The sequence below is a fragment of the Capsicum annuum genome, chromosome 3, assembly GCF_002878395.1.
Source record: "Capsicum annuum cultivar UCD-10X-F1 chromosome 3, UCD10Xv1.1, whole genome shotgun sequence".
Lineage (NCBI taxonomy): Eukaryota > Viridiplantae > Streptophyta > Magnoliopsida > Solanales > Solanaceae > Capsicum > Capsicum annuum.
The window spans coordinates 29379444-29396349 of record NC_061113.1 but is presented as its reverse complement, the minus strand read 5'-3'; the positions used below and the strand labels follow the sequence as shown (position 1 = coordinate 29396349).

The 16906-nt window shown below is 37.1% G+C and overlaps 1 protein-coding gene across 1 annotated transcript; it reads right to left on the bottom strand.

Moving 5' to 3' along the window:
- Positions 1 to 7266: 7266 nt before the first annotated feature.
- Positions 7267 to 11996, bottom strand: LOC107854415 (phytochrome A-associated F-box protein-like). The gene is made up of 5 exons (XM_047408219.1): positions 9456 to 11996; positions 9316 to 9366; positions 8722 to 9063; positions 8031 to 8046; positions 7267 to 7926 (listed from the first exon to the last, which is right to left on the bottom strand). Exons 1-5 carry the CDS (start codon positions 9551 to 9553, stop codon positions 7462 to 7464), a joined length of 972 nt encoding a protein of 323 aa, XP_047264175.1. The 5' UTR covers positions 9554 to 11996; the 3' UTR covers positions 7267 to 7461.
- Between the last annotated feature and the right edge of the window lie 4910 nt (positions 11997 to 16906).

Here is a 16906-nt window from a genome sequence, read left to right as displayed (position 1 = left end):
AGTAGTTGAAAAGTGATAATATTTAAAACAAAATGTTCTGTCATATCAATTCAAATAAGAAAATAGTGTTGTATCAAATTCGTTTGAAAAGAAGATTCGTAAGGAATGCAAATCTTAAATCTTGATTGAAAAGAAAAAATAGGGTAACAAGATTCGTAAGGATTAATGAGAATCTTGAATCTTAATGAAAAGAGAAGGTAGGGTTTGTGATTATGAAAAAAAATAATGCAAGAGTCCATGTGTACCGTATAATGTAAAAGGACCTACATACCTTACAATTTATACATTTTCTTATTCCTCCGTTTTAAATTATTTGACCTACTTTCTACATTCACTTATTTCAAATTACTTGTCTTAATTATAAAATCAAGACTTATTTATAAAGCGGTATGATATTTTTTCCTAGTAAATAAATTTTATTTTTTTGAAAAGTCATAAGTAGAATAAAAGGATGAAAAAAGAAACAAAAACAAAAGCTAGGCATCTCTAAAAGGTAAAAGTTGATTACAAAAAAAAAAAAAAAATTCTCCAAGGAGTTTGTAACATTCTACATAGAAAAAACATACAAAATTAAAATTACAAAGCAAATGAATCCTTATCGTCTTCTACGGGGAGCTTGTTCTCGAATGCAGGAATTCTTGAAATACGAAACAGTTGGTACATATGGTCTTGTTGATCTTCCAGGGTTATCTATGTCCTACAAAATTGTTATTTATTACTATATTAAATTTTTAAAATCATGCATTTGAAAAGTACGCAAATCAAGAAAATAACACCATACGAATGCTTGCAAATGCTCACCAACAACATTGATTCTTGTAACAACATAATAAATTATTAATATTTTATTTAATTATAAACAACAACAACAACAAACCCAGTGTATTCCCACCAAGTGGGGTCTGGGGGAGGGGGTAGAATGTATGCAGTCCATACCGCTACCTCCGAAGAAGTAGAGAGGTTGTTTTCGATAGGCCCCCGGCTCAAGATACAGAATAGTTAACAAGGTCATAGTAATACATGAAGCAGGATGGGTAGCATAACCGAAAATAAGAAATAAGAAACAATATTAATAGAAATAAGAGAGACACGAAAATAAGCGCAATACGAAAATAAGAAAAAGGAAAAAAAAGATAAGAAAAGGACATTCACCTAGTAATAGACTACACTAGCGGCTCTTACCAAAGGAAACATTCCTAGGGTTACTAAACCGGCTACCCAAGAGCTCCCTAACTACTAGTCACAACCCACACACGTACTAGCCTTCTACCCTTATCCACGACCTCCACACCTTCCTATCTAGGGTCATATCCTCTGTAAGTTATAGCATCTCCATGTCATGTCTAATCACCTCTCTCCAGTATTTCTTCGGCCTACCTCTATTCTTCCTAAAACCATCCAAAGCTAGCCTCTCACACCTACGAACTGGGGCATCCGTGCCCCTCTTCATCACATGCCCAAACCATCTCAGCCTTCCTTCCTGTATCTTGTCTTCCACCGACGCCACTTTCACCTTCTCCTGGATAGTCTCATTCCTAACTTTATCCCCTCTGCTAAGCCCACACATCCAACGCAACATTCTTATTTTCGCTACCTTTAATTTTTGAATATGAAAGTTCTTGATTGGCCAACACTCCGCACCATACAACATGGCTAGACGAACTGCCACTCTGTAGAACTTACCTTTAAGCTTTAAGGGCACCTTCTTATCGCACAACACTCCTGAGGCGAGCCTCCACTTCATCCAACCTGCTTCAATATGTTTAGAGACATCCTCATCAATCTTGCTATTCCCCTAAATCACAAACCTGAGATACTTAAAACTATCCCTCTTACAAATATCTTAGGAATCCAACCTCACCACCACTTCGTCCTCCTACTTCGAGTCACTAAACTTGCATCCATATACTCCGTGTTGTACCTACTCAACCTGAACCCCTTAGATTCAAGGGTATGCCTCTAAACCTCTAATTTTTCACCCCCCCCCCCCCCCCTCCCGCGCGCGCGTCTCATCAGTCAACACTACGTCATCTGCAAATAACATACACCAAGGCACCTTACCTTGAATACTCTGCGTCAACACATCCATCACCAGTGCAAACAGAAACAAGCTGAGAGTCGATCCCTGATGCAACCCTGTCTCGATCGAAAAATGATCTGAGTCTCCACCCACCATCCTCACCCAAGTCTTCCCTCCATCGTACATGTTTTTAATGGCTTTGATGTACGCCGTCGGGACCCCTCTCACCTCCAAGAATCTCCAAAGGATCTCCCTATGGACTTTGTCATACGCCTTCTCCAGGTCGATGAACTCCATGTGTAGATTCCTCTTTCTATCCCTAAACTGCTCCACCAATCTCTTCACTAGGTGGATTGCCTCTGTCGTCGAGCGAACAGGCATAAATTCAAACTGATTCTTCAAAATAGACACGAGCCTCCTCATTCTCCGCTCAACCACCCTCTCTCAAATCTTCATAGTGTGACTCAACAGCTTAATAGCCCTATAGTTGTTGCAACTCTGAATGTCATCTTTGTTTTTATATAATAGAATCATCGTACTCTATCTTCAAGCCTCAGGCATTTTCGCAGTCTTGAAAATGCCATTAAATAGATCAGTAAATATAAAATATAATAACGTAATAATTTCATACACTTACCTCGAAAAAATTTAATCTTGTAGTAAAAGGAGAGTTGTGCAATGAAAATTGATGCATTGTGGGATGAATATTAAAAAAGTATCCGCTAAATTATCTAAAGCCACTTACCCCAATAGGTGGAGTTACAAAATCAGAACTTTGTTCATGGGAATAATTTATCCCACTAGTCGCGGCTCTAGCATAGTCAAATGTGGGATAATATGGCCCAACATTAGTTATAGCAAGCGACAGATTGATGTCACCTTCATATTGTACCCCTTGATCACCCGAATTTTCTTCATCAACTAAATTATGTTCAACATAAATTTTGTTTCGTTGTTGCCCACCTCTTTCACCACCTCGACGAGCCCTCTCTCTTGGTGCAGCTAGTCATTGACAAACTTGAATGGGTGGCGGTTGCTCATACTCATTCATTGGCGTATATTTTGGATCAAAAGTCAAACGTGTTTTTGGAGAAGCAGCTGTCATTGACTCTAGGAAAATCGATGCAAATTGGGGTATAATTTGCCTCACTTCTTCTGATAGATTATTATCACTCACAAAACTTTGAGCAATTAGATATGACCTTACATATATCGTAACCTAAAAAAATAAAAATTAATACATTAGTTGCTACAAAATTGATTGACATGTACTAACAAAAATTTTAAAAATATACATATCAATGCTTCATGTCTACCTGCCATAGGTTGGTATCCAACTTGATCAATATGTTTAGGATTTTCAATTATAAAACGTGAGTGATAGAAGTACCATTGATTGTGATCTTCTTGGTTGACCATGTAATGGGGGTGAACACTGTTGTTATAGCGTTCATTTCACTTCTATTCCATTTTATTTAACAATATAACAATCTCTTGTGTTGTGCGAAATCGCTCATCATGTTCAAAATGAAATGATTTGTACTCAGGTTGCACAGGTATGTGTTGGAAATAATCAAATTATCGCATAAAGTGATCAATCATGTGACATTCACGATGAATTTCGTAAATAAGTGAAACTTTAGCCATCCAAATAACATGTCCTCGCCGACACCACTCGGGCAATTCGTTAATAAATTGCTCAGAATAAGGTTGCCAAATAAACTATAAAATAATAAAAACATTATGATTAATGTGATTCAAAAAATTTATCTAATCATTGCTTAGTTTAGAAAACAACAGGTATATGTTTACTTCATCTTTACTGATTTAATTAGTAACAACTCATAATTTTTAATATAAAATTTTTTTCAAAATATAAATATAGAATTTTGATTGAAGCATAGCTTTCTTCTTAACTCTACCATCAAATAAGTTGGTTCTACGGAACACATAATAGCTTTCTCCATAGTCCTGCTCTCAAGTATTTTGAATTCTATCAAACACGTAAATTTCTCCTAACTTTGGCCTCAAATACGTACGCGTAAATTTTTGCTATAGAATTCAACACTATTAAGACTATCCGCAATGAAGTGGATGATGTTAAGAATTCAAGACTAACTTCAAATACGTATTTAAAAAAATGTATAATAATGTAGCATTTCACTGCTCTTATATATATATGAGCTTTATTTAATTGGTGGAGCGTTGCTTTATATTACTACAAATAAAATAAATTAAGGTAAAAAAAATAGAAAATAACATGATAATATAAAAAATACCTGCTTCTCAGTAAGGTTGTCTAATACATCTCTTATTATGACAAGCACACTATGAGCCTCATTTTGATAAGTTCTACCTTGAGACCGTTTACGTGCATATATGGTCGGGACCTTCGATTTTTTCTCGTTCGGAGGTAGTGAAAGTATCTGCAATGGGACAATACGCTCCCATGTCCATACCTACAGAAAAAATATAACCAACATTTTATCATCATAATAAAATTATGTAATACAAAATGAAAAAAAAAATATTATAGTTCACATACCTGCAATAACGAAACAAAACTACTAATACAGTGCGACTTCTCTATTGACACACGACACAAACAAAAGTAGAGATACGATAGTGCAACGACTCTCCATGCACGTGTTGACATTGCGGGTAATTCATGCATGTCGATCAAAAATTTTGTGTTAAATTTATTTCCAGACTTATCGGAAAATATTGTTCCACCGCACAATAAAAAAAAGATACAACCTAACTCTTTGTTGCACCTCTTCTTCCTCAGTTTCATCAGTTATTTCATTTAGATTTCATGTATTCCTCTAATCTCAATAAAAAAAAATTGTTTTCTTGCAAAAAGTCTAAATCAAGTATCCATCCTGTTAATACAACAAACATTTGTTGCTCGTTAATAGGTAACATCTGAGTAGTGCATGGATGAAGAATGAGAGTTGTATCTACGATCATTCCAAACATGACTTCCATGTCTTGTAAGGTTATAGTCATTTCACCCGTTCTCTGGTGAAAGGTATGCGTTTCTGACTACAACCTTTCAATCAGTGCAGTAATAAAGAAATAATTGCAGGAAACATTTTCAACATCTATAACACCCCTAAAATCACAAATACTAAAATAATTAAGAAGACGGGGATGGAACGGACGATCTAATATGTTGCCAAAAATTATTATCATTATGCCGCACTACCAAACATGTCTTTTCTCCCTTTAATGTGCCTCTCCAAATAGCCTCGAATCGATGCTTACTTTGTGTGGCATATACATCATACTGTGATGGTCTTCGATGGACAAAGTGTTGATATTTCATATCTATACACAAAGAAAATTAAAATTAGTTTTGATATGTATTTCATGAACATTTATGTCAAGTATTAATTTGATAAATTTAGCAATTTACACATGCATGCAACTAAAGAGAGTCCAGAGCCTAAGGTGTAAGTTGTTTCCACATGCATGACCAAATTTAGCATCTTTGTTATGCAAACAATAAATTTTAAAAAAAAATAGATAAGACAATAATGACTTAACATAGGCTTAGGCTTAACAAGTTGGTATGATAAAAATAATGTTTGGCAAATTAGTAAGCTAAAAAAATGATTGATAATATTAATACTACATACTTTTTGTTAGTTATTGAAATAATTATATAAAAAGGTGACTAAAATATATCTTAAAGTGCAATATTTTTTAATGAAATACACTTTAAACAAGAACAAGAACAAACACCCAAGTAATATGAATGAAGAGAGTGAAACGGGTAACAAATAAGTAATGTAATAAGAAATGAATGAAATGGTTGGTTTATAAAAGAAAATTAATAAGGTAAGGGACAACTTGTAAGGTAAAACAGTCTCCTTACCTTGCATTACAGCTGAAATAAATTTTTCACTAAACACTCCCTCCATTCATAAATATTTGTTCTTTTTTGACTTGAAATATGTCTTAAGAAACAATAAATAGATGGGTGATTTTATTATATCACCATTTGAATATAATAAAAAAATTTATATTGAAAAATGTAGTGAGTGATGTATTACATTTAATACCAAGGATAAAATAGGTTAAAATGAATAAATCATCCAGTTTCATGAATTGAACAAGTATTGTTGAACAACCAAAAGGAAAAAGTGAATAAATAAAGATGGACGGAGGAGTACATCGGTGCCATTAAATTTTCAACCCCACCAACTTTTTTGGTCAAAGAATAAGATAAACGGATTCATCTACCTTGTAAGGTAAAATCACTTTACCTTACACTTTATCATGTAATCAGGCGGGTTAACTTTTAATGGACAAGGTAAAACACCTATATTTACCTTATCCATTTTGGTATTTTTAAATTTTGATATGCCCCTTTGAAATTTTTGATAAAAAAACTTGCCCTTTTGGCTCCGAGCTCATGTTTGGTTGATAGTATAAATTCATCTCGAGACTAATTTTTATCAACAATAAAACATTGTATGAATCTAATACAAAATTTAGTCTTGGAATATTCCACCTTATCCCATCTTATATGCTATTATCTTAAACCACCTTTCGTATGGGATAAATTAGTACATGAATTATAATCTCATAACTATAATTTGAAAACAATTTAGTCTACATACCAAATGTACTACCTCTAATATGAAATAAATTAGTCTATGAATTATAATCTCATAACTGTAACTAAATTTCAAGAATAATTCAATCTACATACCAAACAAACCTGAGAGATCAAGGTGCAAATTACATCTTCTTATCTATCAGATCACATAATTATCAAGAAAAAAAATCTCTCGAATGACATTAGGGGTTACTCGCAGCTATCAATTTTATAAAATGGTAAAACTAGACAAATTCATAAGCATAATATTTCATAACCTACATGTGCTTTTGACAATACCATAGATGGATCTGACCATTATTAAATTTCAGAATAGGAACGCTTTGTGAAATGACAATATCAGAAAATGGAAATATGATCTCTAAACCAAATTTGAAGTTACATTTGAAAGCGTGACCGACCAGGTCAAATTGAGCTACATTTTAAATATAGTTTATAGGAAAGCAAAGCCAAGAGGCAATAATGGAGAGCTCATTGGGCCCTGCACTTTCTCAATCTACTTACTGAACGATTCCATCTATCACTTATTTTATTTCTAAGACGCCTTCAGAACGACAACCATTCAATTGGATTTCATGCATTCACTGTATATAGAAGAATCAACGAAGAAACACTCACATAAACATAAATACTCCATCTATTAAACTCTATAATGCAAATATGGAAAATAACTACAGTAAGCAATCACAACATACATAAATCCCAAATACATGAACCATCCGAAAATGGAAAAAGTAACAAAATGCCAGTCACAAAAACACCAAAAAATCAGTTCAAGTTAACCCAAGTAGCCCGTAATTGGTGTTGAACTAAGTCATGTATACAATGTCCAATCAGTCCATGCTCCAGAAACATGGCCATTCTCACAGACATAAGCGTGAACAACTGGTTCTCCATCGTCATGGTACCCAAAATACCTCCTTAAACAGAAAGCCGAATGCAGATCCCACGTCTGTTTTGACGAGCAAAACGTGTAATTCAGATCAATCTTCTTCCTGTTACCATCATTAATCATCCTGCATACCCTCGACTGCTTGAAATTCTTGAAAATCCCCCTAAATAACATGTAATTCCTCTTCTCTTCCATGTGAATACAACCAGGACAATCACATATGTACAAATAATCCCCTTTGAATCTACTAGCTAGTAGCTTATTCCCCTGCTCACGGCTCAAATTCCATATCCCAGAAGCCAAATGTGAACAAGGCGATCTGTAAATTCTTTGCCTCTTCGCATGTCCGAATTCAGAAAAAAACAAGAAAAAATGAAAAACAAATTGCTACCAATTATTTACACATAAATCAATTCATACAGTCTGCAACAAATTTCAAGCGATAGAAATTGACGACGATTTGTATTCTTGAAGTTGTTGTTAGTGCTTACCATATTTGTACCCCATCTGCATACTGATTGCCAGGCATTATTTAAGCTGACGTCTACCAGAAACAGTCTTTCTAACTCTACGAGGTAGAAGTTAGGTCTAGGTAAATCCTACCGTCTAGACCCCACTTGTGGGATTCCACTCCTTATGTTATTGTTGTTGTAGAAATTGACTATAATTACAAATAAAACATGACAAAATGTGAGTACAATTCTTCCTACCATGATTCTTCTCTCTGAATTTTCTGCACGGTTTGAGGGCTGTTAATAGTCTATTTCTCTAATGTAAGACGAGTTAAACCTACTTGATGTATTTAGTATTTATGGGATTTTGATATGCCTCATTAAGGAAATACATTATCTTTATGTAGGTGTGACCTAATATTTAGGATAGAGTAACCTCCAACAACCTAAAAGAGATTGGGCTTATCTTATACAGAGTCACAAAATTTCAATGTCTACACAATGGGGTGGAGCTATCCTTGGGCCAAGGGGTTCGTCGGCGGAAAATTATACTATTTATACATAGTTAAAATTATTTTATATATATATATTACATGTAGAACCCTTTTGATTAGTTCGTACGTGTACTTCTGAATCCCCTTAATGAAAATCTTGTTGCCACTGTCTATACATACATATTAACATGATGAAATTACTTTATGCAAACACAAGATAGTGAGAATGTTTTTACCTTATTGGGGTCACCACTAGATTTTGGGGTTCTTCTTCCACCACTTCAGGCTGATTTAGGGCTGATTCAGAAGCATCGTAAATAGTATCAAACAAAAGATCATCAAACAAAGACCAACCACAATCAGCTACATCACCACAAGGTACAGGCTGAGAATGGATCGTTTCAGATTCAGGAAAAACCCGATTTTGATAATTCTCATCAGGGCCAAGTTCACGTTCTAACGCAAAATCAGAATTCTCAAAAAGCACACCAGCTTGATGTAACCCTGGACAACATACAGCTAGCTTGTAAAGTGAAGACCAACCACCAGGAGGAGATGCAGCAGCAGAAGAAGTCGGGCTACAAAGGAGATCGGTAACAACAGCAGGAATAGTCAAAGAATATTTTGATTTATAATATATGGTATGAATTAGAAAACCAAATTTCGTAATTAACTCCTTTTGGACTCCTTTTGCGCCATCTCTGCCAGATAAAATACCAACAGAGCCACCTAACCAATCCACCAATATGGAAGAAGATCAAATCGATAAAGCCACCTTCAAAGATGCACTCCTGAATAGAGAAAATGCCCTAAATATGGACTACACTTACCAAAAAGGGAAGAATGTAATTGATTTGGATCCCGACACGAACAATATAATCCTAACAGATAGAGAGTAAAACAGAATCTATTATCTTGGAAACATTCCATAATTCTCAAATTTCTTGAAAGGAAACTAACTCATTCATACCTCAAAAGCAAACTCCAAGAGTTACGGAATGCATTGCTATTATACAGCAAAGATCGAACTGGATGAAAATGCCCAGAAAGTCCTTTATGGAGGACCATGGTTTGTAACAGGAGGATTCCTATCTGTAAAGAAATGGGAGCCCAATTTCATTCCTGAAAGAGCCTCCCTCACCCATACAGCTATATGGGTAAGACTCCACAACTACCCACTGAATTCTACGATAGACTCATACTAAAAGGGTAGGGAAGAAACTAGGCCAACTCGTTAAAATCGATACATGTACCTCCTCCTCTCTAAGGGGGGGATACGCTAGAATCTATATACAAGTGCCAATTGAACAACCAGTCAAAACAAAAGCACAATTGGCACACACTTCCAAATGCTGGTGTATGAATGGGATGGAGTGTTATGCACTGCATGTGGAAGGATTGGCACATATCCAAATTTTGCACCTCCTCAACCCCCACTCAATACCAGATAGATCTACCCTCAACATCCACTCCAAAAACGGTAAGACAACCAATAATGAGTGGCAACTGGTCTCTCTCCCCAAAAATAAGAATGCAACCAAAAACGGGAAAACAAATTCACTACCCAAGATCACAAGCACTAGGTTAAGGGCCGTGATGGGGTAACAGGTACGTCTTCTCAGAACTCTCCAATTCAAACCACCACTGACCACCGACCAATCGAAAGTGGTCACACCGGTAACCAGAAGAATGAGAACCAACAAAAGGTCAAGCATGGCCTATCACCAAATGGTTCCAGGGGACCCACAAGACCCCACACCCTCTAGCCACAAGCTTTGTTTACAAACTGCTAAAGCCGAGGAACAAAATGGTAAAAATAAATATTGCATTAATAATGCAATTAATCATAGTGTGTCTTACGAGACACGTACACTCATCTTCTTCGGTGGAACCTATGGAAATCTCTATATCAGCCTCTTTGAAATAGAGTAACCCTCATCCGCTAAGAATAATCATCACACCTAAGATACTTATATGAATTAAAGAGACAAATAAATTTACTCTCTCCCAGCTAACTCCCCCTTTAATAATCTCTCTATGGCCGGAAAAGTCATTCTCACTCGAACCAAACACAACTTTGACACAACTTTAAAGTCGAAAACCAACGCCCTTATTTGATAAATCACCACCAAATGCTCGAGCCTCTCTACTTTTTCACAACCCCAATACTGTCAGACCGTCATCCGACGTCATGGCTGGAAAAGACATTGAAGGGGAAATGGATTCAAATGAGACTATCGGTGGGCAACCAACCGATAGTCATCCAATTGCAAGACACAACTTACCTAGCCCAAGTGGAACAAGATATTGTGGGTTAAGCGGTTGAAAACATTGGACAACACATTCGGCAACAAACTCTCCTTACGATACAGACCTCAGCACTCCTTCATCTAAGCTCCATGGAAGATCATAGTGCGCTAATGGGATAAGTCTTCCAAACTATGCCATTTTTTCCAACCATGCCCTACCTCTACAACAACTAATCACCCACCCTCACACAATATAACCCATCCCAGATATTGTCTAATCTGAATTTGGCAAAAGAGGTAGAAGACCCAGAAGCAAGAAATCTGCCACTTCTAGAATCTCTCAGTCAGAGGAACTCAAAAATGGAGTCATTTCTAAGCACATTAGGGAACCCAAATCTAGAACCATTCTTGCTAGAAAAAACCCTCCACAAAAACTTTGAAGAGCCCTTCATCTCAGCTATTATAGCATACTCACCAGAGAAGATAAAAATTTTCTCACTGATGGTGAGGAATGCGATAGAATAACATATGCCACAGTGATTCTGAGCCCACAGGTAGCGTTAATTACTTCTATACAGCATGGGAAAGGATAAAGCCTGGTGAGGAATGCAATAGAAATAACATATGCGACAGTGATTCTGAGCCCACAGGTAGCGTTAATTACTTTTATACAGCATGGGAAAGGATAAAGCCTAATGAATCGCGTAACCAACAACCCAAAAATGATGAAGTTCATTATATGGAACACGAGGGATAAAAACACCGCTAGTTTCAGGAGACAGTGCCAGACTATGATTAATATTCACAAGTCGACAATGTTGGTTCCGTTAGAAACCAAAATGAAAGAACACAAAGCCCTCAGTGACTCTCTTGGCTTTGATGTGCATGTTCAATCCAGTGTTGTAGGCCTTTCTTGAGGAATCTCCATAATGTGGAAGGAACAAATCCTCCACCTAGATAATTTTTCCTCATCTCTTCACGGTATTTATGTTATGATCAAGATAAACCCCGATCACACCCCTTGGCTTTTTCCTTCTATTTATGCTAGCCCTGATCATCACACACACACAAAACTCTGGGATGAACTTTGTAATATATCACAAAATTACAAATGGTTTACGGGGGTGACTTTAATGAAGTCCTCCAAAAAAAGATAAGTTGGGTGTAGCCCCTATAAACTTTAATAAGGCCAATGCTTTCAGACACTATCTTAATTAATGCAACATGATAAACTTAGGTTTCAAAGGAAATAAGAACACATGGACCAATAAAAGATATGGGAATAAAAGACAATTCATCTTTGAAAGACTTGATAGGTGCCTGACAGATAACCTCTGGATAAACCACTACCCTAAGACAACTGTCACTCACCTACCCAGGACCAAATAGGACCACACCCCTATGCTCATCAACATCAATGACAACAAGCAGCCACATTTTCTAAAACCTCTCAGGTTTGAACCCATGTGGTGCAGTCACCAATCTTTCAATAACCTGGGGGATTCCTGATTCAACAACGCCTAAAGCCTCTTTCTAACCATTGACGCATTCCAAAAAGAGTCTACCGATTAGAAAACCAATGCCTTTGGCAATATTTTTCATTAATTAAAAAAAATTCTAGCTAGATTTGATGGAATCCAGAAGTCCAAGAACTACCACCGTAGCAGCTTTCTTCACAACTTGGAAACTAAACTCCTTGAGGAATACAACTCCACCCTCCAATATGAAGAGGACTTCTGCAAAATCTAATCCAGAATTAACTGGCTCAGTGCAAGAGATGCTAATACTAAATTCTTTCATGCATCCACCATCAGTAGAAAGAGAAGGAATAAAATTCTCTACTTGTAAGATGAGGCTAGACATACTATATTGAGTAGTGAAGAAATTAGGAACCACATCACTCATTTCTTCACCATTATGTATACCACAGACCATAACAATTCCCTTTGATCAACCCTCCAAACAACTGAATCTTCCCCAATTCTGCCTAAAGAAACCAAAGTTATGTTGGTTAAACCTCTCAAGGACGGTGAAATCATTGATGCCCTTAAGACTACCCCAAAAAACAATTGAGGCCATTGACAAAATACAAAGGAACTTTGTGTAGGGCAGCACGATTGAGAAGAAAAAAATTCATCTCATTGGTTGGGATACCCTTACCAAAAAAAGTCTATGTGAGGCCTGGACTTCACAAAGCTGAGTATCGGAAAAATGCTTGACACTCTAGTCTTGCTTGGAGACTCTTCAAGAACCCCAACCACCTCTGCGCAAAAGTACTTACAACCTAATACAAAAGGGAAAATCGAAACCATAACTATAAAAGAATGGTCTCTAGGACCTGGAAAAATGTCCTATCAGGTTTAAAAGAGTGCTCCAAGGGATTAGCCTAGTCTATCTACAGAGGAAACAAAGCTAAATTTCTTATGGACACTTGGATTCCCCACACAAAACCCATTAAAAGCCTCATCTGTGATCCCTTCAAAGAGGAGGAGAAAGAACTCAAAGTACACCAAGTCACCACTAATGGTGCTTGGGACCTGACTAAGCTCTCCCTAACCTTACCTCAAAACATTTCCCAAATAATCCAAAACACTCCACCCCCCTCTTTTAAGTGATAAGAATGATCGCCCCTACTAAAAGCTTACCAAAGATGGTCAGTTCACCACTGGCAGCATCTATGACATTAATAAACACAACCATGAACAAATCCAAGAATTGACGGAAAACCCAATTCATAAGATCCATGAATGTTGTCCGGGCATTAGTCAAACCAAAGGACATCACCAAAAACTCAAAATGACCATGCTAGATTTGAAAGCAGTCTTAGGGATATCTAACTCCCTAATCTTCAACTGATGATACTCATGCCGAAGATCAATATTAGAAAAGTACTTAGCACCCTAAAGATGATCAAAGAGATCATCAATCCTCGAAAGGGGATACTTATTCTTCACGGTCGCCTTATTCAATTAGTGGTAGTCAATAAACATCCGAAGGGGGCCATCTTTCTTACACACAAATAGAATCGGAGCAACCCAAGGAGAAATACTAGGGCGGATAAAACCCTTATCTAGAAGATCTTTCAACTGCTCTTTGAGTTCTTTCAACTTAGTCTGAGCCATTCTGTTAGGAGGGATAAAAATAGGATGAGTGTCCGAAAGAAAATCAATCCCAAAATTGATTTTCCTATTGGGAGGAACACTAGAAAGATCATCAGATAACACCTCAAGAAATTCACAAACCACAGGGATAAACTACAAAGAAGGACCTTCGGATCTAGAATCCTTAACATGCACTAAGTGATAAAGGCACCACTTATAAACCAATTTTCGGGCACTAAGATACGAAATGAACCTTCTCTTAGGCATTAGGAAACTACCTTTCCATTCGATCACTGGCTCATTAGGGAATTGGAAACTGACCCTTCAAGTTCGATAATCAAGAGACGCATAGCACGAATGCAACAAATCCATCCTCAAAATCACATCAAAGTCTAACATGTACAACTCTATCAGATCCACCAAGGTCTTCCTGCCATAAACCGACATCACACAACCCCTACAGACCCTTCTAACACAATGGAGTCACCCAGCGGAGTGGACATAGAAAAGGGATATGGAATACACTCAGGGTCAAAACCAAAATATATTGCTACATAAGGGGTCACATAGGAGAGAGTAGACCAGGATCAAGTAGACAATATAAATCATGAGAGAAGCTTGAGCGTACCAGCAATAACATTGGGGGACACCTCTGAATCCTACTAGTGGCAAGAGTGTACAGACGGTTCCATCCAGTGTCGGAGCCAGAAGCAGAAGTAGCACCTTTTGGTGCAGGAGTTGATGAAGTGGTAACAGAAATCCAGAGCAGGAGTTGATGAAATAGTAACAGGAATCTTATTTGTTCCAGAAGCAACCCTAGAAGGAAAATCCCTCTGTATATTACCAATTTGTCCCTATCTGAAGCACTTATTCCTTCTCTCTTCACAAACACCACAATGCACCTGACCACAAAATCTACAAGAGGGATATGATGGAGCTGACTTCACCCCACTAGCCTATGAATGGTCACCCTGTACCCTTGGACCCACACTATTCCAAAAACAATGATCATCTGATGGCTTCAGATAAGGAGCACTAACCGTAAAGTAAAAACCAAAATTGCCCCACTTCTTCTTAGACCATTTTCCACCGTCTCTACCATTTTGCTGCTGACCTCCACCCAAATTCGAATACTGAAACTTCTTACTCCGCCTTTCACTCATCTCTACTTGCTACTTCTTTTCCTCTTCCACTTGTTTCATGTACACTATAAGTCTAGAGATGTCCATATCTTTGTTCAATAAGGCAGCCCTACCCTCCAAGATTAATTCACGAGACAACTTATAAGCAAACTTCCTCATTCTAGCCCTCATGCTAAACACTAATTTCGAAGCATATTGCGACACTGATGAAACTTTAAGGCATACTTCTTTACCGTCATCCTGCCTAGCTTTAAGTTTACGAATTCCTCAGCCTTTACCTCCTCAACTCCTGAGGAAAGAAGCGATCAAGAAAAGTACTAGAGAAGTCATCCCATAAAGCGGACTCAGCGTCATCACTCATAGACTGGTCCCATTCTTCATACCATTGATACACCATATCCTTCAATTGATAAGCAGTGAACTTCACACCCTACACATCAGTAGCATGCATCATACAAAAAATCTTTTTCATCTCATCAATGAAATTTTGAGGATCCTCCTCAACTTTAGAACTAGTGATAGTTAGAGGACTCAACCTTATAAATTGGCCAACTCTAGTTTCCTCAGAGGATAGAGCAACAGAAGCAACTTGCTCAATCTGAAAGGCCACCAATTGAGTAAGCAAGTGGATCGACTAGTGAAACTCAGCATTAGATACGCAAGCTTGAGGTGCACAAGAGGGGATAGGGGGAACCGGTGGAACTCCACTAGGCAAATCAGAAGTAGCGATCCTAGATCGGGTTTAAACACTTTTAGTAGGACGAGTTCTGTCCACATTGTCCTTATATGGGATAGATGAGTTTTTACGAACATCAAATCTTCTGGGAGGCATGATATGGAAAGCGAACATACAGGGATTAGAGAAGATTTCAAAACCTTAGACTCTATAGCTTGAGATAGAAAAACGAGAAAGGAAAACTTTCCTAAATGCCTCGTAGCCTCTCCATTATAAGTGTGGCGCACTACACACCCATAAAAGAGACTCTACTTGACACAGCTTTGTGGACACGAATGACACCAAACCCAGGCTCTGATACCAACTTTGTCATAATCCAAACCAAGGCCTGGCCATAAAGGGTATCTCTAATCCATCGTGGATCGGAAACCACCCCTAAACCTAACCAAACACTACAATATCGCCAACATTGGATGAATTTTGAACATATAACATGATAACATAAAATAAGCTCAAAAAATAAAAGATATATCTATAATCGCTAACAAGCAAGCGACCAAGTACATCCAACCAACATTATAACACCCCGTATTCAAGTACATATATTGGCGTATTCAAGTACGTGTATTGGTCTTATTTATATGGAATTAATTTTATTTTATTTTATTTATACCGGAATTTGCCTGTCGATGGTTCCATACGAAGGTTATTGAATAAGCTTTCCAACGATATAAAGATTTCCAAAAACGGATAGGTTTCGGATATAATCGAGCACGTTCGAAACTATAAAACGGTGGCCGGGATATTGGGAATAGTAAATGTGCAGGAAAATTTCCTGCACACAAACTACTGAGGTCAGCCATTTTTTTGGGTAAACTTTGAACGATCATAACTCCCTTAATATAATGAACTGGGAGAGCTGCCACCTATCAAAAGAAAGATATTTGAGTCTTCTTTCCAATACAATTGGTTTCATCCAAATCCAAAATCTCAGTAATGAGTTATACTCGTTTTACTTCAGCCTCTCAAAATAGATTTTTAGGGTCAACTTCAAATGATCATAACTCCTTGTACAGGACGAACTGGGTGTCCTACTTTATATTAAATGAAAGCCCTTTGAATTATATTTCCAACGATACCAATTTCACCCAAATACGATATTGGAGAAAAGAGTTATGGTCGATTTACTTTAGCCTATCAAAACAATCCACCATGGACAGATTCGGATTTACTTAAATTTTAAGGGCAATATG

What these genes read in the sequence shown, in the direction of transcription:
- LOC107854415 (XM_047408219.1), bottom strand. Translation starts at nt 9,553, where the DNA reads ATGGTCCTCCATAAAGGACTTTCTGGGCATTTTCATCCAGTTCGATCT. An exon ending in TCTTGGAGTTTGCTTTTGAG is followed by an intron (nt 9,367 to 9,455) that starts GTATGAATGAGT and finishes TCTATCTGTTAG; the next exon opens with GATTATATTGTTCGTGTCGG. An exon ending in ATTACATTCTTCCCTTTTTG is followed by an intron (nt 9,064 to 9,315) that starts GTAAGTGTAGTC and finishes TCTCCTTTGTAG; the next exon opens with CCCGACTTCTTCTGCTGCTG.